The sequence below is a fragment of the Dendrobates tinctorius genome, unplaced genomic scaffold (assembly GCF_039654945.1).
Source record: "Dendrobates tinctorius isolate UK_male_01 unplaced genomic scaffold, ASM3965494v1 ptg000116l, whole genome shotgun sequence".
Lineage (NCBI taxonomy): Eukaryota > Metazoa > Chordata > Amphibia > Anura > Dendrobatidae > Dendrobates > Dendrobates tinctorius.
The window spans coordinates 44,165,079-44,185,141 of NW_027361784.1; the positions used below are offsets into that span (position 1 = coordinate 44,165,079).

Sequence of the window (20,063 nt, forward strand, 5' to 3'; positions counted from 1 at the left end):
AATTAGTATCGGAAATGGAAACTATTGTGCTTACAGTGCGAGATATTGGTGCGTGATAGAGTAACGTGGTCCACTCAAAGCTCCAGAAGATGGGCGTCGTAGATTTCACAAATACAAAAAAAAGTTTTTTTTTCTGGCATTAAGCAGGGAAAATATCAATGGGGTCATGTGGGTCATGTGCTAAACAAGGAAACTGCAACATTTGCAAGAAATAAAAACTCACGGGAGGTCCTGTGGTACCCGGTGGTCCAGTGAAGCCTGGCATTCCTGGAATACCCTGAAATTGGACATAACACAGTCCATGGTGAGGTCTCCTAATGCCAACAGATACGTAGTAAGCTATGAAGGATGTGGACCTGCTGTTATCGGCAGATGAAGCCACAGCCAAAGAGGAAAGAGAGTATTTCGTTACCCCATTTTTTAAATAATTACTACACAGGTCCCAACGAGGGAAGAAGCTGAGGTTCCATTAAAAGGGCGCAACATGGTGCAATACATTCATTCCTTAGATCACATTTCTTTGAAAGGTTCATGAGCCTCAAGAAAATAACATAATCCAGCAATTTACCTTTTCCCCTTTCTGTCCGGGTTCTCCTTCCGCTCCGCGTTCCCCCTTACTACCCTGAAACACAAAAGATTACACACAAGGAAATAAAGTGTCCATCCTGCACCATGATAGAGGAGACATTTCAAGTCCTTGGTGCACAGAGTTCGCACAACACTAAAGTTATTGGGTAAAGAATTACTAACCAAAAGGAAACAGGAGCATTAACTTTTTTTAATTCAATGTGTGTATTTTGGGGTAAATTTAATATTTCCAATAAGGTTTCTGTATGAATACTCTATCGTTCGGCTTCTACATCCACTATGTGTCACAATACATAGCAGACTGCAGAAGGAGCTGCACGACCAGTGAATCAGACAGTGAGCTCATTCTGATGTAGTAACTCTTATCTCTCCTCTCCTCAACTCTTTAAAGCTGATTTATGACCGGATAAAGTTCTGATTTTCTTTTGTTCATGTGTCGAGAGACTTGGCCATCAGAACATTTTGTAGTCTGATAGGTACACTGATGCATAGAGGTTGTAGAATCTGAAAAAATTTTAATGAAATCTTCAATAAAAAAATAAAATTTTTAGCCAAAAATACATGCATCAAAGTAATAAACAGCCCCCCAAAAGTGTCCATATCCTTTAAAAAATGTCTCCTTGATTTATTTTCCTAGATTTACCGTATCTTGACCAATACAAAGGAATATATTAAATCATTTTATCCCAGCACTCTGGGTTGCCCAGAGTCTAAAGTCAGTCTATGCCACTGCAGATTTGTGAATACTCACTTCACGTGCACAGAGCGTCCTGTTAGGATTCTCCTGTACCGGCGCTAGGAGCAAGTGGTCATGTAACTGCAAGTATGCAATTTGCATTCTTCCAGCCACATTCCAACTAGACTGTGTCCGGCCTTGCTGCATTCACTTGTATTGGGAGAGGCCGAGCATGTCTAGTAGGCATGTGACTGCATGTATGCAGATACCATACTCCTGGTGTCCGCAGTGAGTGCACTGTGAGGATTCACAAGTCTGCAGTCACATACATTGAATGCAGAATTGTAGACTAAGGCCGGACAACCCTTTTAAGGCATTAGCTGCTTTGCCTATTCATGGACCAAACACAATGGTCACAACTCTAATACTCAATATAAAACCCTAATTTTGTAGCAATTGGTGGAATCAACGCACCCAAAAGACTCATCGGAGAGTCCAGCTTATTGCCGCCGGCCGTTTATGGCTTGCCATAAAGATTCCAAGTCGTTCAATGATATAGTACTCAGATAATGCTGGCCAATTAATACCCTAAGGAAACTGTGTGTCAAGGTCATCAAGGCACAATTTTGGTGCCATAATTGGAGAACATCTAATTTTTTTAACAATATTGAGAAATGTATTGATGACCTTCAGGACTGGCCCTCGTCTGGGCAGGCCATTACGGCTACATACAACTCAAGTTATCAAAGCCAAAATGCATTTATAGGCATTGACCTTGGATGTCGAGCGAACACATAGGACAGTCCAGTGTAATGACCTTGAAGTGAGGACACTAAAAAACAATGTGGGCTATTCCGCTCACCGTGATCCATCTCATCAAGAGGTTCTAGCAATTAAGGACATTTGTCATTCATGCGATTAATATTATTAATCTGTCATTTGGAATAATTACTTTGTGTTATTAATAATCCAACTCACCTTCATACCGTCCAAGCCCGTTGGCCCGGGAGGACCCGTGACGCCTTGTTCTCCCTGTAACAAGATAAGTGAGTACACAGCCGCACGATATACAAAGGATAATTATGTGCAAGAACTGACGTAATTAACTTTACAAATGAACATAATTAGGGATGAGCCAATTGATTTGAATACATGTCGAAATTTTCAAAAATTTGTTGGACAAATTGAATTTGTACAATTTGTAATTCGATTTACTCATATGGCAAAAAAATCCCCATTGATGATATTTTACACAAAGCAGAAGAGAAGGCTTAAATGTACTCCCCACAGCCATCCACATGATGCCTTTCAGCAATCACATCACACAAAGCATAGTTATAGCACAGTCAATACAGAGAGATTATTATAGCCTGTATAAAAGCAGAGGCAGGGAAGGCAGCAGCCATTTTTGTGGTGAATCTGGATAGTTAAGAGTTCTTTAGAGCCATACAGATAGAAAGAGAAAGGCGTAAAACACTGAATAAACATTACAGAGTGTGTGATAGCACAGCAGTGAATGACTGCTACCATCCGGTTACCAATAGTCACATATGTTGAGGTCACGTTGACATTACTAAGGCTGGGTTTGCATTAAGAAAAGCTTGAAAAGTTTTCAATACAGTCTTAGGAGAACTTGGAGCTTTATACGCATCTTTTCAGGGCAATTGGTGTCTTTGCAGATACTGGCGATTGACGGTAAGTCCATCAGCTGCAAGAATTATGGCGAATCTGACAAATTTGAATTTCAATATTGTCTCATCTCTAAATATTACCTTTTCATAGTTACCTTGTCTGGATGGCATTTTGAACCATCTTAAACATTTTTCCTCAAGCCTCTATTGGGGGTTACCTTTTTGCCATCTATACCATCCCGTCCTGGAGGGCCACGGAGACCCTTATCGCCTTTAACTCCTGGGATTCCCGGCAAGCCTGGTGGACCAGGTGGACAATCCCTGCACAAATCCTGCAAAAGTAAACCAATATTCTTTTAGTTATTGCTGACTATGGAAGGTCAGAGTTATGTCTTTACCTCATTTTAAATTTTCGGAGAGATATTTTGAAAGATAGATTTGAGATCCTACTACTTTTATAAGGCGCCCCATAATAGTGGACCTCTACCTAGATCAGTAGACCATTAACCACCATGGTGTAGTGTACAACTAATCTCCATTCCAGCTAAGAAATACACAAAAAAAATGTAAATTTTACCTTAACGTAGACTTCCAAATCTGGGGCTTTCCAGGTGGTCTAGAGTTGTAAAAGGAAAAGATGATAACAGGGATTTATTTCAGTTTTAGTGGTGATCTAGGGCAATGAATAGATTCATTTTCAGCTTTCCGCATGGTCAATGATAGCGGAGTATTTTTTTTTTTTCATTTCCCTGGTGGTCTAGAGTTGTGGAGTAGTTATTTTTTAGCTTCCCTTATGGTCTTGGAAAGTTAGGGCAGATAAATGTTCAGCTTTCCCTAAACGTCTAGGATAGTGGGGGTATTTATTTCATCATCCTTGGTGGCCTATGGTAGTGAAGGGACTATTTTTTTAGTATTCTTGGTCTAGGATACATAAAGAGGGATTCATTTCATCTTTCCTGGTATCCCAAGGTAATAAATAGATTAACTTGAGCTTTCTTGGTGGTCTAGAGTAGTTTAGAAATTAATCTCAGCTTGCATGGTGAACCAGGGCAGTCGAGGGATGTATTTTCAGTTTCCCTCATGGTCTATGTTAGTGGAGATATTCCTTTTTTAGGTGTTAATTTCTGTATCGATTGTGGTCTATAGCAGTGGATGTATTTATTCCATTCCTATGGTCTTTGGAATTAAAATGACTTTTTTCTGCTTCCCTGGTGGTCTAGGGTAGTGAGCAGATTAAATTAAGTCTTTGACTAGGATAATAATGAGATTAGTTGTATTGTAATCTAGAGTATTGGAATGATTTATTTATAGACTCTCTGTTGTCTACAAAAGTAAAGGGATTTTTTTCAGCTTCCCTGGTGGTCTAGTGTAGTGTATGGCTTAATTTTTCTCTCCTTTTTTTTGTCTAAGGTATTGATGAGATTCATTTTATAGTAATCCAGAGAATTAGAATGATTTATTTTCAGATTCTCTACAGTCTATGAAAATAAGGGGATTTTTTTTTTTCATATTTTCCTGGCAGTCTGGGGTGGTTTACTGATTTAAGTTTATCCTTCTTTTTTTTGTCTAGGGTAATGAGGAGATAAGCTTTCTGGTAATCCAGAGTATTGAAGTGTTTTATTTTGAGATTTCTTTTTGTCTTTGAATGTAAATGGATATTTTTCAGCTTCCCTGGTGGTCTAGGGCAGTGTATGGATTATGTTATCCCTTCTTTTTTTCTCTCATGTAAAGAGGAGATTATTTTTATCATCCATGATAATCCGGAGTATTAGAATGATTTATTTTCAGATTCTCTTGTGTCTATGAATATAAAATTATTCTTTTCAGCTTCCCTGGTGGTCAAGAAGAGTAGTGAACGGATTAAATTTAGTCATATTTTGGATACGGTTTTGAGGGAATTCGTTTTACCTTCCAAGATTATCATGGAAGCTTATCTGCATCCCTGGTGGTCTAGGGTAGTATTTGGATTAAGTTTTCCTTTTTTTGTCTAAGCCTCTAAGGCAATGAGGAAATTATTTTTATTGCCCATGATAATCCGGATTATTGAAATGATTTATATTTTCAGATTCCCTGTTGTCTATGAAAGTAAAGGGATTTTTTTTCTTTTCATGTTCCCTGGTGGTCTAGGGTAGTTAATGGATTAAGCTTAGCCTTCTTTTTTTTGGTCTAGGTTTTTTAAGGGCATTAATTTAATTCTTCCAAGGTTGTTCTAATGTAGTGGAAGGATTTATTTACATCTTCCCTGGTAATCTGGGTTGTGGAAAAAAAAAAGTTTTCCAGCCGACAACCTACTATCTTAGTTCAGAGATTCATTTACACTGCAGCGCTGAAATCTTCCAGCACTCTTTGCTTGTCTAGGATCTTTCGGACAACAAGCTTGCTTTGTCCATCTGGTGATCTTAGCTACTTATGAGTTGTGTGTATCTGCACAGAACAAAGTTGTGCCTGCTATCTCCAGGCTCGGACTGGCCGGTAGGGGGAAGAGGAGAATCCTCCGGTAGGCCGCTCTCAAGGAGTGCTAATGTAATGAGCAGTGATATTACACTTGATGCACAATTTTCTGAAAAAAAAGTATATTTCAAGCATGAAGTAAACAAGCTGGCCAAATTAATAATACAAAGAAGCAGGAGTAAATTTGTGTACTAGGATCAGATTATTTTCACATGGAGCTTTATTGGTGGGCCTTTCCAAATCCCGTCCGATATTTCATGAGTCACAAGAAAAAAAAAATTGTAAAAAATTGTTAAACGTGAATCATTCTAGGGGATAACTAATAGAATATTTCCATACTAAAATATCCAAGCTCATTTTTCAGGAGTGTCATCAATACAATATTGATGCATGCACTGGCAAGCTGACATACCGGTTCCCCCGGCGGTCCTCTCTCTCCTGGATTTCCTGGAAAACCCTGGAAAGACATAAAAGAATAATTCATTTAACCACGAACTTCACATTGCGGCTAATTCATTATTTATGGATCCTTCCGTATGTAAATATGAGATCTTCTTATCAGTTTATAGATCCCCTCCGCCTCCAGCCCACCAGGGACTGAATGAAAACACCGATTCCGTATGTAAACGATGGGCGGAATTTCTATGCTGTAATATGGATCTGACTGGAGTTATCGCTGCTGTTTTTCCACCCAATTAGTCAAGTCACTCTCTTTTTTTTTTGACTCTGAACTTCAGCTTTAAAGTCTAAGATGAAAGATTAAGTAAGGCAGAAAGTTGATACCCGTGTAGGAACGTCCGGAGGGGACTGGATTTAACATTCAAAACTCGTTCTCTAAACTCATTAGTGAAATTATAGAGTTCATATGATCGGGAAGGAAATTCATTGATTTTGAGAAATCACATAATTATCTAGAATATGCACTCAGAAGAGTCATATTTGGAAATCTCTAAACAGGGCGTGTCACTAATCATATATATATATATATATATATATATATATATATATATTGGCCTCTCTTCCTCCAACGCAGATTTAGTCTTATCAAATGGGCGTGGTCATCAAATCCTCCCTATGAGAGTCTTCTCATGGTCCACGCCCAGTTGGCTAAGAAGACAAGATTTATATACAGGAATAAAAGGGGTCATATCTCAGGAATGGAGAGGCGCAGGAAGAAAAGAAAAACAGCGCCGGATTCAGGAGAACAGCGGCGTTTACACCAGGTAAGAAAAATACATATTTATGGCAAGTGACAGATCCACTTTAAATGAGTTTCCATATGCCATACGGTTCCTCTAGTAGCCACACTTCAGAATGGCTCCCTCTATTGGATGGCACCAGTCAGAAGTGGGACAAGCATTTTTTTTTTAATCCATATATTTGCTCCTTCTGCGACCAAAAGAGCCCTAAGTGGCTGTCTACGCTGCCTCTCCTTAGTGCTTCTTTGGATATGGCTCATTCATTAACTATTCATTTAAATATATGCAGATTATCAGGCTGGCTTTCATTAAAAGGGGTAATAAGTTGAGCCAACCCTTAAAGGGACTGTCAAGACCTTTTTTTTTCGCCATGCAAGGACAATGAATGGCTTGAGTAGTCACATAATGTCATACAAACAGGAAGCAAGGCCACCGACAGTCATATCTAGGGGCAAGGATACACACGAACATCGTCACCCCCGGGTACAGCTTCTATTGCACAAAATACTGCCATCTGGTGTCTTCCTTAAAGGGCTGTTCCGCCTCATACCTAATGTTGCTGGGAGATGTCCTCACCTACGTGATTCATTCCATTAGACGCAGTCTTCACCAAAAAACATAAATTATGTGTTTTCTCAGATAACACATTACTGTCAGTTTTGCTGAGTAGTTGTGATGTGTGGTCGCTTCTAGCTTACCCCAGAGGGATCCAACAGCCATGCCAATCAGCTGATCGCTGAGGGTTTAAGGAAATTCCACCAAATGCTCTTTATGAAGCAATGAGCATTCATAATTTACAATATATTAAGGGCAGCGTCATCACCTGGCGAACTCTGGCAAATGCTTGGGCCCACTTCACCTGTGGGGCCCATTCGGCCTAGTTTTCAATGGTGACATTTGATGTACATGTAAGGCAAATGTGTGTTCTGCATGTATGGAACAGGCTCAGGATCAGCAGGATCAGAGCCTACTCTGTTATGAATGGGTCACCGAGGAGGAAAACAAGACCAAGCCAAGTCACAGAAAACCAGAGAGGTTGGTAACTACGCGGATTGCAGCCCCCTGATCCTAACCACACAACTAACAGCAGCCGTGGAGCGTACCTACAATGATTCTAGACGCCTCGTCACAGCCGGAGGACTAAATAAGCCTAAAGCAAGAAAACGGAAAATCTAAAACTGCCCCAGAGCAGACCCCAAAGGAATAGACAGACCCCACACATGTATTGACGGTGAGACAAGATGGAAACACGAACACAGGTAGGAAAGTAGGCTGAGCAAACGATGGGGCCCACACTAGCTAGAAAGGACAGGAAAGGAAAGATACTGTCTGCAATCACGCCAAGAAACTCTGCAAAAATGTCCAACACTTCTGATAGCAAAAAATACCCTGAAGTCACTAGACTTCTCCCACTATATCAGCACTCTGGCATATTCTGAGAACAGAGCAAAAAGAGGCCAATCTAATAAGGGACAAAAAGCAAACTGGCACATGCAGTGACATAAGAGTGGAAATTCAGCACAGCCCCAGCCGGGGCTGGCTGACCACACAAAAAACTGAATAGACCAAACCAAATCAAATGTGAACATTAGCAAAGACAACTTAGCTTGAGAAGGCAGGAACTAAGCTGGAAACTAAGACCTCAGGAGGCAGGAAAAAATCACCGGCATGGGAATAGGGAGTCGACTGTCTTAAATCCAGTCTGAAACTCCAGATGTCCACTCCTCTTCCTCATTATCAGGTGGCAGGTCTTTGTTAATTAGATCAGCTTCACTACTTCCTGCCACCACCAGAGGGAGCCCGGAAAGAGAACTCACAACTCCTCTGTCAACACAACCAGCTCCCTCACCAGAAACCATAGGCAGGCCAGAAAATGAGTTCACAACAGTACCCCCCCTTGAGGAGGGGTCACCGAACCCTCATCCACACCACCAGGCCGATCAGGATGGGCCCAATGAAAAGCATGAACCAATCTATTGGCATGAATGTCAGAGGCAGAGACCCAAGAATTATCCTCCTGGCCATAACCCTTCCATTTGACCAAATACTGGAGTCTCCGTCTAGCTAAGCGAGAATCCAATATTTTCTCTACCTCATATTCCACATTGCCTTCAACCAATACAGGGTCAGGAGGTGCCACCACAGGAACTACTGGCTCAACAAACCTCTTCAACAGAGATTTGTGAAATACGTTATGGATCTTAAACGTAATCGGAAGAGCCAATCGAAAAGAAACAGGATTAAGAATCTCCAAAATCCTATAAGGTCCAATAAATCTTGGCTTGAACTTTGGAGACGCAACCTTCATAGAGATATTCTTTGACGACAACCAAACCATATCACCCACTTTAAACCGGGGACCAATGGTCATATGCCGGTTAGCAAACCGCTGGGCCTTTTCCTGAGAAAGTGACATCTTATCCACCACTTAGTCCCAAATCTCCTGCATTCTCTCTACCACAGTGTCCACACCTGGGCAGGCTGAAGATTCCACTTGCCCTGAAGAAAATCGAGGATGAAACCCAAAGTTACAGAAAAAGGTCGACATCAAAGTGGCAGAACTAGCTCTATTGTTTAGCGTGAATTTGGCCAAGGGCAAAAATGAGACCCAGTCATCCTGATCAGCAGATATAAAACATCTCAAATAAGACTCCAAGGTCTGGTTTGTTCTCTCAGTCTGCCCATTGGTCTGAGGATGAAACGCAGAGGAGAAAGATAACTGAATTCCCAGATTGGAACAAAACTTTCCAGAACCTGGAAACAAACTGGACTCCTCTGTCCAACACAATGTTCTCAGGAATCCCGTGTAACCGAACAACCTGTTGTGAAAACAAGGGCACCAACTCTGAGGAAGATGGCAACTTTGGGAGTGGTACAAGATGGACCATCTTAGAAAATCTATCACAAATCACCCAGATAGCAGTCATTCTCTGAGAGACAGGAAGATCAGAAATAAAATCCATTGAGATATGGGTCCATGGCCTCTTGGGCACCGGCAGGGGCATCAACAACCCACTAGAACGAGAACAGGGTTTAGACTGAGAACAAGTCCCACAGGACTGCACAAAATTCCTGACATCACGAGATAAGGCGGGCCACCAAAAAGACCGACTCACCAAATCTCGGGTACCAAAAATATCTGGATGACCAGCCAATGTGGAGCAATGAACTACAGACATCACTCTTTTCCACCACTGGTCAGGAACATACAATTTTCCCATAGGACAATGCTCAGGTTTATCCTGCTGAAATTCCTCCAAGGCGCGTCTCAAATCGGGCGAAATGGCAGAAAGAACTACCCCCTCACATAGTATGGTAGTAGGCTCGGTCACAATAAGAGAATCAGCAAAGAAACTCCTAGAAAGGGCGTCTGCCTTAACATTCTTAGTGCCAGGAAGAAAAGAGACCACAAAATTAAAACGCGTGAAAAATAAGGCCCACCTAGCCTGTCTAGGATTCAAGCGTTTGGCCGACTCCAGATAAATCAAATTCTTGTGGTCGGTGAGGACCATAACTTGATGTCTAGCTCCCTCCAACCAATGTCTCCACTCTTCAAATGCCCATTTCATGGCCAACAATTCCCGATTCCACACGTCATAGTTCGTTCAGATGGGGAGAACTTTTGAGAAAAGAAGGCACAGGGATTCATTTTAGAAGTCACAGGTCTTTTGGGGACAAAACAGCTCCCACACCAATCTCAGAAGCATCTACCTCTACCTGAAATGGAAGTGAGACATCAGGTTGCCGTAAAACCGGAGCAGAAGTGAATCTCCGCTTAAGCTCCTGAAATGCTGAGACAGCCTCTGGAGACCAATTCAACACATCAGCGCCCTTCTTGGTCAGATCAGTCAGTGGTTTGACAATACCAGAAAAATTACCTATAAATTTACTATAGAAATTAGCAAAACCCAAAAACTTCTGTTGAGCCTTCAAAGAAGTAGGCTGAACCCAATCATAAATGGCCTGTACCTTGGCCGGATCCATTTCAATAGTTGACGGAGACAATAAATCCCAAAAATGAAATCCTCTGTACACCAAAGAGGCATTTCGATCCCTTAACAAACAGGGAATTCTCCCTCAAAATCCGGAACACAGTCCGGACATGTTCCACATGAGAATCTCAATCACTGGAAAAGATCAAAATATCATCCACATAGATGATCAAAACTTATCCACAAAGTCACGGAAAATATCATTCATAAAGGATTGGAAGACAGAAGGGGCATTAGTGAGCCCAAAAGGCATCACCAGGTACTCAAAATGTCCCTCTGGAGTATTAAACGCCGTCTTCCATTCATCCCCGTGCTTGATGCGAATAAGATTATACGCCCCCTTGAGGTCAAGCTTAGTAAACCAGCAGGCACTCTTAACTCTGGAGAATAAATCAGACATCAGGGGTAACGGGTACTGATATTTAACCGTCATCTTGTTAAGGGAACGATAGTCAATACAAGGTCTTAATGAACCATCTTTCTAGGCCACAAAAAAAAAAAAAACAGCACCTAAGGGTGAAGAAGATGGTCTAATATGACCCTTCTCCAACGACTCCTTAATATAGGATCGCACAGCATCATGTTTGGGTACTGATAAGTTGAAAAGCCGACCCTTGGGAAATTTACACCCAGGCATCAACTCAATTGCACAGTCATAACTCCTATGAGGAGGCAAAGACACAGACTTACTCTCACTAAATACATCAGAAAAATCAGCAAAATAGTCAGGAATATCATGAGACTGAGGAGAGGTGGAGAAAACAGGAGCGTCCCTAAGAACACACTGACAACCCCAAATCACCACAGACACAGATTTCCAATCCAAAACTGGATTATGAGTTTGCAACCATGGAAAACCCAGAACAATTGTATCATGCAAATTATGCACACCAAAAATTTACAATTTTCTTGGTGGTCTGGGGCAACTCGCATTATCACCTGGGTCCAAAACTGAGGTTTATTCTCCGCAAAAGGAGTAGCATCAATACCCCTCAAAGGAATAGGCGTCCACAGAGGTATCATAGGAAAACCACAACGTTTATCAAAGTCCAAATCCATCAGATTCAAAGCTGCTCCTGAATCTACAAAAACCTTAGCGGAAAATGTGGATAAGGAGCAGATCAGAGTAATTGCCAAAAGAAACTTAGGTTGTACACTGCCCACTGCAAATGTGTGAGCAAAACGCTTTTCTCGTTTAGGGCAGACAGAAATAATACGAGAGGCATCTCCACAGAAAAAACACAGCTTATTACGCCTTCTAAACTCCTGACGTTGCGCCCTAGACAAAACCCCATCACATTGCATAGGTTCAGATGTTTGTTCAAAAGGCGTCAACACCTCTCGTGTAGTTTTACGTTCACGTAAACGCCGATCAACTTGAATGGCTAATGACATAGAGTCATCAAGACCAGAGGGAACACGAAATCCCACCATCATATCTTTTACAGTCTCTGATAAACCCTTCTGAAAGAGAGCCGCCAATGCACCATCATTCCATGTAGTAAGGACCGCCCACTTTCGGAATTTTTGACAGTATAACTCTGCAGAATCCTGACCCTGGTTCAATGCCAATAGGGTTTTCTCAGCATGATCGATAGCATTTGGTTCATCATCATACATCAACCCCAAGGCTTGAAAAAATGCACCTACATACATTAGTCAGAATAGGATTTTCAGGTGTCAGAGAAAAAGCCCAATCCTGGGGATCACCACGCAGCAAGGAGATTACAATTTTAACCTGCTGCACAGAGCTCCCCGATGAGTTAGGCTTCAAGGCAAGAAATAATTTACAATTATTCTTTAAATTCAAAAATTTAGACCGATCCCCAGAAAACACATCAGGAGTAGGGATCTTTGGTTCAACAGCATGTGACTGTGCGAGATAGGCGGAAATTCCCCGCACTTCAGCAGCAAGCTGCTCCACACGATCAGACAATTGCTTAATCTCCATTAGAGAAAAAATCCTCCTACGGCCCCAGAGAAAAAGGAAAAAATACATATAAGAAAAAAAATTCTGACACTTTTTTTAACAATTTTTCCCTGCTTTTGAGTACCCTAGAATCTGCTGTAAGGCTGGTGATTCTGTTATGAATGGGTCACCGAGGAGGAAAACAAGACCAAGCCAAGTCTCAGAAAACCAGAGAGGTTGGTAACTATGCGGATTGCAGACCCCTGATCCTAACCACACAACTAACAGCAGCCATGGAGCGTACCTACAATGATTCTAGACGCCTCGTCGCAGCCGGAGGACTAAATAAGCCTAAAGCAAGAAAAGGGAAAATCTAAAACTGCCCCAGAGCAGACCCCAAAGGAATAGACAGCCCCATATGTGTATTGACGGTGAGACAAGATGAAAACACAAACACAGGTAGGAAAATAGGCTGAGCAAACGATGGGGCCCACACTAGCTAGAAAGGACAGGAAAGGAAAGATACTGTCTGCAATCACACCAAAAAAACCTGCAAAAAATGTCCAACACTTCTGATAGCAAAAAATACCCTGAAGTCACTAGACTTCTCCCACTATATCAGCACTCTGGCATATTCTGAGAACAGACCAAAAAGAGACCAATCTAATAAGGGACAAAAAGCAAACTGGCACATACAGTGACATAAGAGTGGAAATTCAGCACAGCCCCAGCCGGGGCTGGCTGACCACACAAAAAACTGAATAGACCAAACCAAATCAAATGTGAACATTAGCAAAGACAACTTAGCTTGAGAAGGCAGGAACTAAGCTGGAAACTAAGACCTCAGGAGGCAGGAAAAAATCACCAGCATGGGAATAGGGAGTCGGCTGTCTTAAATCCAGTCTGAGACTCCAGATGTCCACTCCTCTTCCTCATTATCAGGTGGCAGGTCTCTGTTAATTAGATCAGCTTCACTACCTCCTGCCACCACCAGAGGGAGCCCGGAAAGAGAACTCACAACTCCTCTGTCAGCACAACCAGCTCCCTCACCAGAAACCAGAGGCAGACCAGAAAATGAGTTCACAACACTACTCCATACAGAGCAGGTGCCAGCTGTCATATATTGCAGGTCCCAGAGTCTAATTACCCACTGCTGCTCCCTTCAGAATCTAACTCCTGCTGCTCCCAAGTCTAACTGCTAAATCTAACTGCTTCTGCTCCCAAGTCTAATTGCTGTTGTTCCCAAATCTAACTGCCGCTGCTCCCACCAAGACTAACTGCCGCTGCTCCCACCAAGTCTAACTGCCGCTGCTCCCACCAAGTCTAACTGCCACTGCTCCCACCAAGTCTAACTGCCGCTGCTCCCACCAAGTCTAACTGCCGCTGCTCCCACCAAGTCTAACTGCCGCTGCTCCCACCAAGTCTAACTGCCGCTGCTCCCACCAAGTCTAACTGCCGCTGCTCCCACCAAGTCTAACTGCTGCTGCTCCCACCAAATCTAACTGCTGCTTCTCCCGAGTCTAACTGATGCTTCTCCTGAATCCAACTGCTTCTGCTCCTGAATATAACTGCCGCTGCTCCCGAGTCTAACTGGCGCTGCTCCCACGTCTAACCGCTGCTTCTCCTGAGTCTAACTGCTGCTGCTCCTATGTCTAACTGCTGCTGCACCTGAGTCAAACTGCTACTGGTCCATAGTCTAACTGCTGTGGCCCCCAAAGCTACCTGCTGCTGCTCCTGATCCTAACTGATGCTGCTCCCAATTTTACCCACTGTTGCTCCCGAGTCCAACTGCTTAGGTGAAAGAAGCATTTAATCGTAAATGGTTGGGAAGGTGTCCTTTTCAATGGTTATTGAGCCCTCCATGCCTATCATGCAATATGATTGGAAGATATCTATGGCATTGTCAATACAGATTGCAGACTAAGGCCGGGGTCACACTTTTGTATGGCATCAGATGCGAGAGCATCGGATGCGATATGCTTATGACCCTAGGCTCCTGCTCGGCTGCGAGCGGGACCCGAATGTCATGCGTCTCGCACAAAGAGGATTGGAGCACAGCTGCGGAGACGGAGAAACTAATTTCTCCATCTCCTCCATTGCCGGGGTCAGCGCATATCGCACATAATATGATATCCGAGTGATGTGCGCTGTGTCACTGACAATGTCGATGACAATCACAGCATGCTGCGATTTCTCTTGCACGTTAAAAGCGGCCAAAAAAAAACCGCTGATGGGAGCCTCCCCATACATTAACAGTGGTCCGAGTGCTATGCGATGTTTTATCGCCTAGAACTCGTCCGTATTCATCGCTAGTGTGAACCAGGCCATATTTGTAAGCCTGTGGTTAGGCTTCATAGGATATTAATAATTTTACAATAAAGTTCAATATTAGTGTAATGTACAAGGGTTCAGGTGATCACAGGTTCAAGTCCCTAGGAGGAAGTAAAAAAAACAAAACAAAACACAAAAGTAAAAAAATATACAAAAAAAGTCAACCCTCTTTTCTCAGTATATGTATAAAGTCTAAAACAAAATAATAAAAAATATATATTTGGCATTGCCGAGAATGTAACTTTCCAAACTAATGAAATATATAATATAATAATTATATTAATTATAATATTTATCTCAGAGTGAAAAACAAAAGAAATTAAAATGGCAAAATCTCTATTTTTTAACACTTCACCTCCTAAACAATTAAAAAAAACAGGAGATGAAAAATTAGCATGGACCCGAAAAAGGTAATGATAAAAACAGCTCGTACCTTCATCGACCAAAAAATATACTTACATAGCTCTGGATAGGCGAGTAGGAAATATTGAAAGCAAAAAGCGGCCGACTGGAGCCACCTTAATCCGAGAGCTGGCGGGTATTAATTGTTGGCTATTCGTTTTTTCACTTTCTATTAGTTCTTTTCATGAGTTCACTCACAGTCTCTGTAGACGCAGGGCGCTTCCGCGACCAGCTGCTCTAGTCAACTCCTGATAGCCGTTTTGAAGTCAGGGGAGATTTTGGGCTCAATGGGCGACATAAGTCCCCTGGTCTGGAGGATCCATACAGATCTAATAATTATCACCTATCTACTGGAATATCCATCATACCATAGAGTTTAGGCATTACTTACGTCTTGTCCTGGGGGACCTTGGGGACCTGCTGGGCCAGCGAGACCTCTAACGCCCTGTAAAAGCCAAAATATTTTTGTTAATAGCATTGAGTTTCATTCATACCCATTATGATTTCCAAATTTAATTTCCAAAAGTCTGAAAGGTTAACGGTCATCCGTTTCATGCTGCCCGAACCACACGCAACTGCAGCCGGATATATTTTACTCCAAAACACTGCGGCATTTCAGAGAAAACCTATCCAGTCGGGGACTGTGTGTCTAGGCTGACTAGTCACTGCTGTCTCTGGCGGCTTCTCCCCACCTCAATCACTTTGACTGAAAGATCTCTACCTAAATCAGTATACTTAACTTTTGATTCGGCCAGTATGGGGCCACCGGGGACTAATCAGCCGAGTCACCAGACGACTTTTCAAAATATGTTTTGAACATACTTAAAACATAAAATACACCTGGCTGAAATCACATTTCGGGCAGCATGAATCTGGTGACAAGCTCCCTTTAAATCTTTGATTTCAGTGACACAATAGTAGGGCCACAGAAGTTGAAAATGTGCTTATATACAGTTGTGCTCAAAAGTTTTCATACCCCGGCCGAATTTTTGCTTTCTCGGCCTTTTTTCAGAGAATACGAATATTAACACCAAAACTTTTTCTCCGCTCATGGTTAGTGGTTGGGTGAAGCCATTTATTGTCAAACTACTGTGTTTTCTCTTTTTAAATCATAATGACAACCCAAAACATCCAAATGACCCTGACCAAAAGTTCACATACCCCATTTCTTAATATCGTGTATTGCCCCCTCTAGCAACAATGATAGCTTGAAGTCTTTTGTGGTAGTAGTGGATGAGGTTCTTTATTTTCTCAGATGGTAAAGCTGCCCACTCTTCTTGGCAAAAAGTTTCCAGTCCCTGTAAATTCCTGCGCATGAACTGCGCGCTTGAGATCTCCCCAGAGTGGCTCAATGATATTGAGGTCAGGAGACTGAGATGGCCACTCCAGAGCCTTCACTTTGTTCTGCTGTAGCCAATGACAGGTCGACATAGCCTTGTGTTTCGGATTGTTGTCATGTTGGAGCACCCAAGTACATCCCATGCACAGCTTCCGGGGTGATGATTGCAAATTTGCCTCCAGTATTTGCTGATAACATGCTGCATTCACCTTTCCTTCAACACTGAACAAGTTTCCTGTGCTTTTGTTCCTTTCATCATAGGCCTTGTTGACCTTTCTCCAAATGTAACGTTTATGGTTGTGGCCAAAAAGTTCCATTTTGGTGTCATCATTCTAAATTAACTAGCTCCAGAGGTTTTCTGGCTTGTCTCTGTGCTGTTTTGCGTATTGTAGGCGAGATACTTTGTGGCATTTGCGCAGTAATGGCTTTCTTCTGGCGACTTGACCATGCAGCCCATTTTTCTTCAAGTTCCTCCTTATTGTGCATCTTGAAACAACCACAACACTAGTTTTCAGAGTCCAGTATTTCAGCTGATGTTATTTGTGGGTTTTTCTTTGCATCCCGAACAATTTTCCTTGCAGTTGTGGATGATATTTTTGTTGGTCTACCTGACCATGGTTTTGTTTTTACAGAGCCCCTGATTGTCCATTTCTTATTCACAGTTTGAACGCTGCTGACTGGTATTATCAATTCCTTGGATATATTTTGTATCCCTTTCCTGTTTTATACACTCAACTACCTTTTCCCATAGATCCGTTGACAATTCTTTTGCTTTCCCCATGACTCACAATCCAGAAACGTCAGTGGCTGGATGAAAGATCCAAGAGTCTCTCTGGATCCCAGAAACTCACTCAGCTTTTATGCACACACTGATTACTAGCAAACAGGTCACAGATGAGGATGATACCTTTAGTGGCCATTTACACCTATTTGTGTCAACTTCTGTGCATGTTATCAGGCCAAAATCACCTGGGTATGTAAACTTTTGATCAGAGTCATTTGGATGTTTTGGGTTGTCATTATTAATTAAAAAGAGAAAACACAGTAGTTTGACAATAAATGGCTTCACCCAACCACTAACCATGAGTGGAGAAAAAGTTTTGGTGTTATCATTCAAATTCTCTGAAAAAAAGGCCAAGAAAGCAAAAATTCTGCTGGGGTATGTAAACTTTTGAGTATAACTGTATGTTCTCTACAGGACGTATGGAACCTGGTGATGTCATCCGTGGTTAGGTGATGAGTCTGGTGACCTACATTCATTAAGTTGATGTTCTATATGACTGCCTAGAATATTTTATATGCTATTTTGTCAGGGACATATCTAGAATGGGGAGGGGAGGCAGGGCATTTTCCCTGTGCACAGCCGTCAGGGAGGTGCCATTAGATCAACTGAAATGGCAGTCCAAGGTATCTCCCAGGTGGCTGCATTTTGCAGCACCCTTGAATGGTATTCAGCTGTTCTCTGAGCTAGAAAAATTGAACCGCGAGTACAATTGAAACCCTAATAGTCAGCACTTCTGCAGCACGGTCAGGTCATCTGATCACTCTCTGGTGCAGCATAGGCGCAGTGACCAAATGTTAGAATAGTAAACGTTCAAATGGGGCTGAAGAAACCGAAGATTGTGTAATGGGGAATCTTGTGAGGAGATAGTACAGGATGGGGGGTGAAAGATTGGGGACACGTGTGAGGAGACAGTATGGGATGTGGGGGGGATGTGTGAGGAGACAGTATGGAGGTGGAGGATTGTGATGAGACAGTATGGAAAGCAGAGGGCTGTGTGAGAAGCAAATATGAGGGTGAAGGGTTGTAAGGAAACAGTATAGGGAGCGGGAGATAATGTGTGAGGAGACTGTATGGGGAGGGAGTGTGGGAGTGAAATGTGAGGAGACAGTATTGAGTGGAATAGTGTTAGGAAACTGAATGGGGGTTAGAAAAGTGAGAGGGGACACAGTATAGAGAGGGGACAGCATATAGCATAGGGGGCAGTCCAAACTGTATTCTTGCCCGGGGTGTTGTAAAACACAAAACCCGCCTCTGATTTTGTCAATTGATATTTTAAGATTATGACATTTTTATAATTTAATATAGTATTTTTTATGTTTAATGATAATTTAGAAGATTTTGACAATATGATTTTATGTTAGGCAAATTTGTGAAAGTAAATATTTCAGTTACTCAAAAAAAAAATGCAGATTGTGACAAAAGAAAAAAGTAAGTTGGATTTGAAATAAAACTGAAAGTCGCTTCTCTTTATAATGGTTCAATATAATCCGACAGGCTCATAAATATGACAATTTTCTCATTGTTCAAGTGCGGCCATAAAGGAATCTTATCTCACTAGGATTATAAATATAATTACTACTGTGTGAGGTTTTACATTTATTGCAGGACATTATTTCTTGTGACTCTTATTCAAGATTTCTTTTAACTATTTAAAAAAAAGTATACCGTAACTATTTTACAATTTGCTCTTAACACAATGTTCGAAATGTAGATTTATTTTTTTTTTTATATAGTTTTATATAAGCTTTAAGGGAAAAAAAATCATGATCTACGGTATTTAGAAATTGGAAAATGTTTATTTGGAAAAACATGATTGTGATATAACAAGCAGTGTCACATCTGTAAACGGGTTCGTTATGGTATATCAGATCAGTCGCTTTTACTTAAAGGAAAACTATAATAAAAAAGCAGATTGTTTAAATCTGTTGGTTGTGTTAAAGAATATGTTTGGTTAATGCTTTTATGTCCAAAATGACAAAAGTATTCTAGGAGTGATACCTTAATTGGCTAACTGGAAAAATTATATTTGCAGCTTTCAGAGCACAGAGGCTCCTTCTGCAGGCAGGTTTACAAATGAATGAACCTGCCTGAAGAAGGCGCCTCAGTGCTCTGAAAGCTGCAAATATAAATTTCTGGTTAGCCAATAAAGGTATCACTCTTAGAATACTTGTCACGTTCCATTTACGGATCCGTGGCAGATCTGGATTCTCACATTAAAACTTTTTTTTCTTTCAGGCCATCGGGGGTTAATGTCAGTTTTTTCCCCGGTGGCCGTTGGTGTAATTACATTGCTGCTGAGTTTGCTGACCGTCGGTGTTAGAGTTCATTCTGCAGCAACCACGTTGGGAGAAGGAGCTTGCTGGTAGCAGTGGTTTGTCTGCTCAGTCCGGTGTATCTGGTGTTTCATTCCTGCTGTGCTGTGAAATGCAGCAGAGAGCTAAGTGTTGTTTTCCTTTACCTAGTCTGTCATACTTTCCCTTTGTGTTGTGTTAGTGCAGCGGTGGGACCAGTGTCCTCACTTGCCAATTCCCTACACAGGGATAGGCGAAGGGCAAGCGAGGGATTAGGTATCCTGCTTGGCGGCAGGTTGAAAAAACCTGTATAGGGACGTCAGGGAGATCAGGGCACATCCTTAGGAGAGTGCAGGAGGTGTTTATTTCCCCATTTCCTATCGCAGGGCCCACCATTGTAATTGTGTCCCCGGTGTTCCCTTGTTTGTCGTGCTGTTGGTGACCGACCTACTGTTGGGTCGTTTCATACT

General features: G+C 41.9%; 1 protein-coding gene across 1 annotated transcript in view; it reads right to left on the reverse strand.

Moving 5' to 3' along the window:
* COL22A1 (collagen type XXII alpha 1 chain) overlaps positions 1–20,063 on the reverse strand; it is a 608,111-nt gene that overhangs the window by 55,890 nt on the left and 532,158 nt on the right. The window contains exons 43-49 of the mRNA XM_073590381.1: positions 15,571–15,624; positions 5,759–5,803; positions 3,473–3,511; positions 3,114–3,227; positions 2,243–2,296; positions 569–622; positions 224–277 (exon numbers count right to left, since the gene is read on the reverse strand). Of these exons, the coding sequence (XP_073446482.1) occupies positions 224–277; positions 569–622; positions 2,243–2,296; positions 3,114–3,227; positions 3,473–3,511; positions 5,759–5,803; positions 15,571–15,624 (414 nt within the window). The remainder of the gene's footprint in view (positions 1–223; positions 278–568; positions 623–2,242; positions 2,297–3,113; positions 3,228–3,472; positions 3,512–5,758; positions 5,804–15,570; positions 15,625–20,063) is intronic.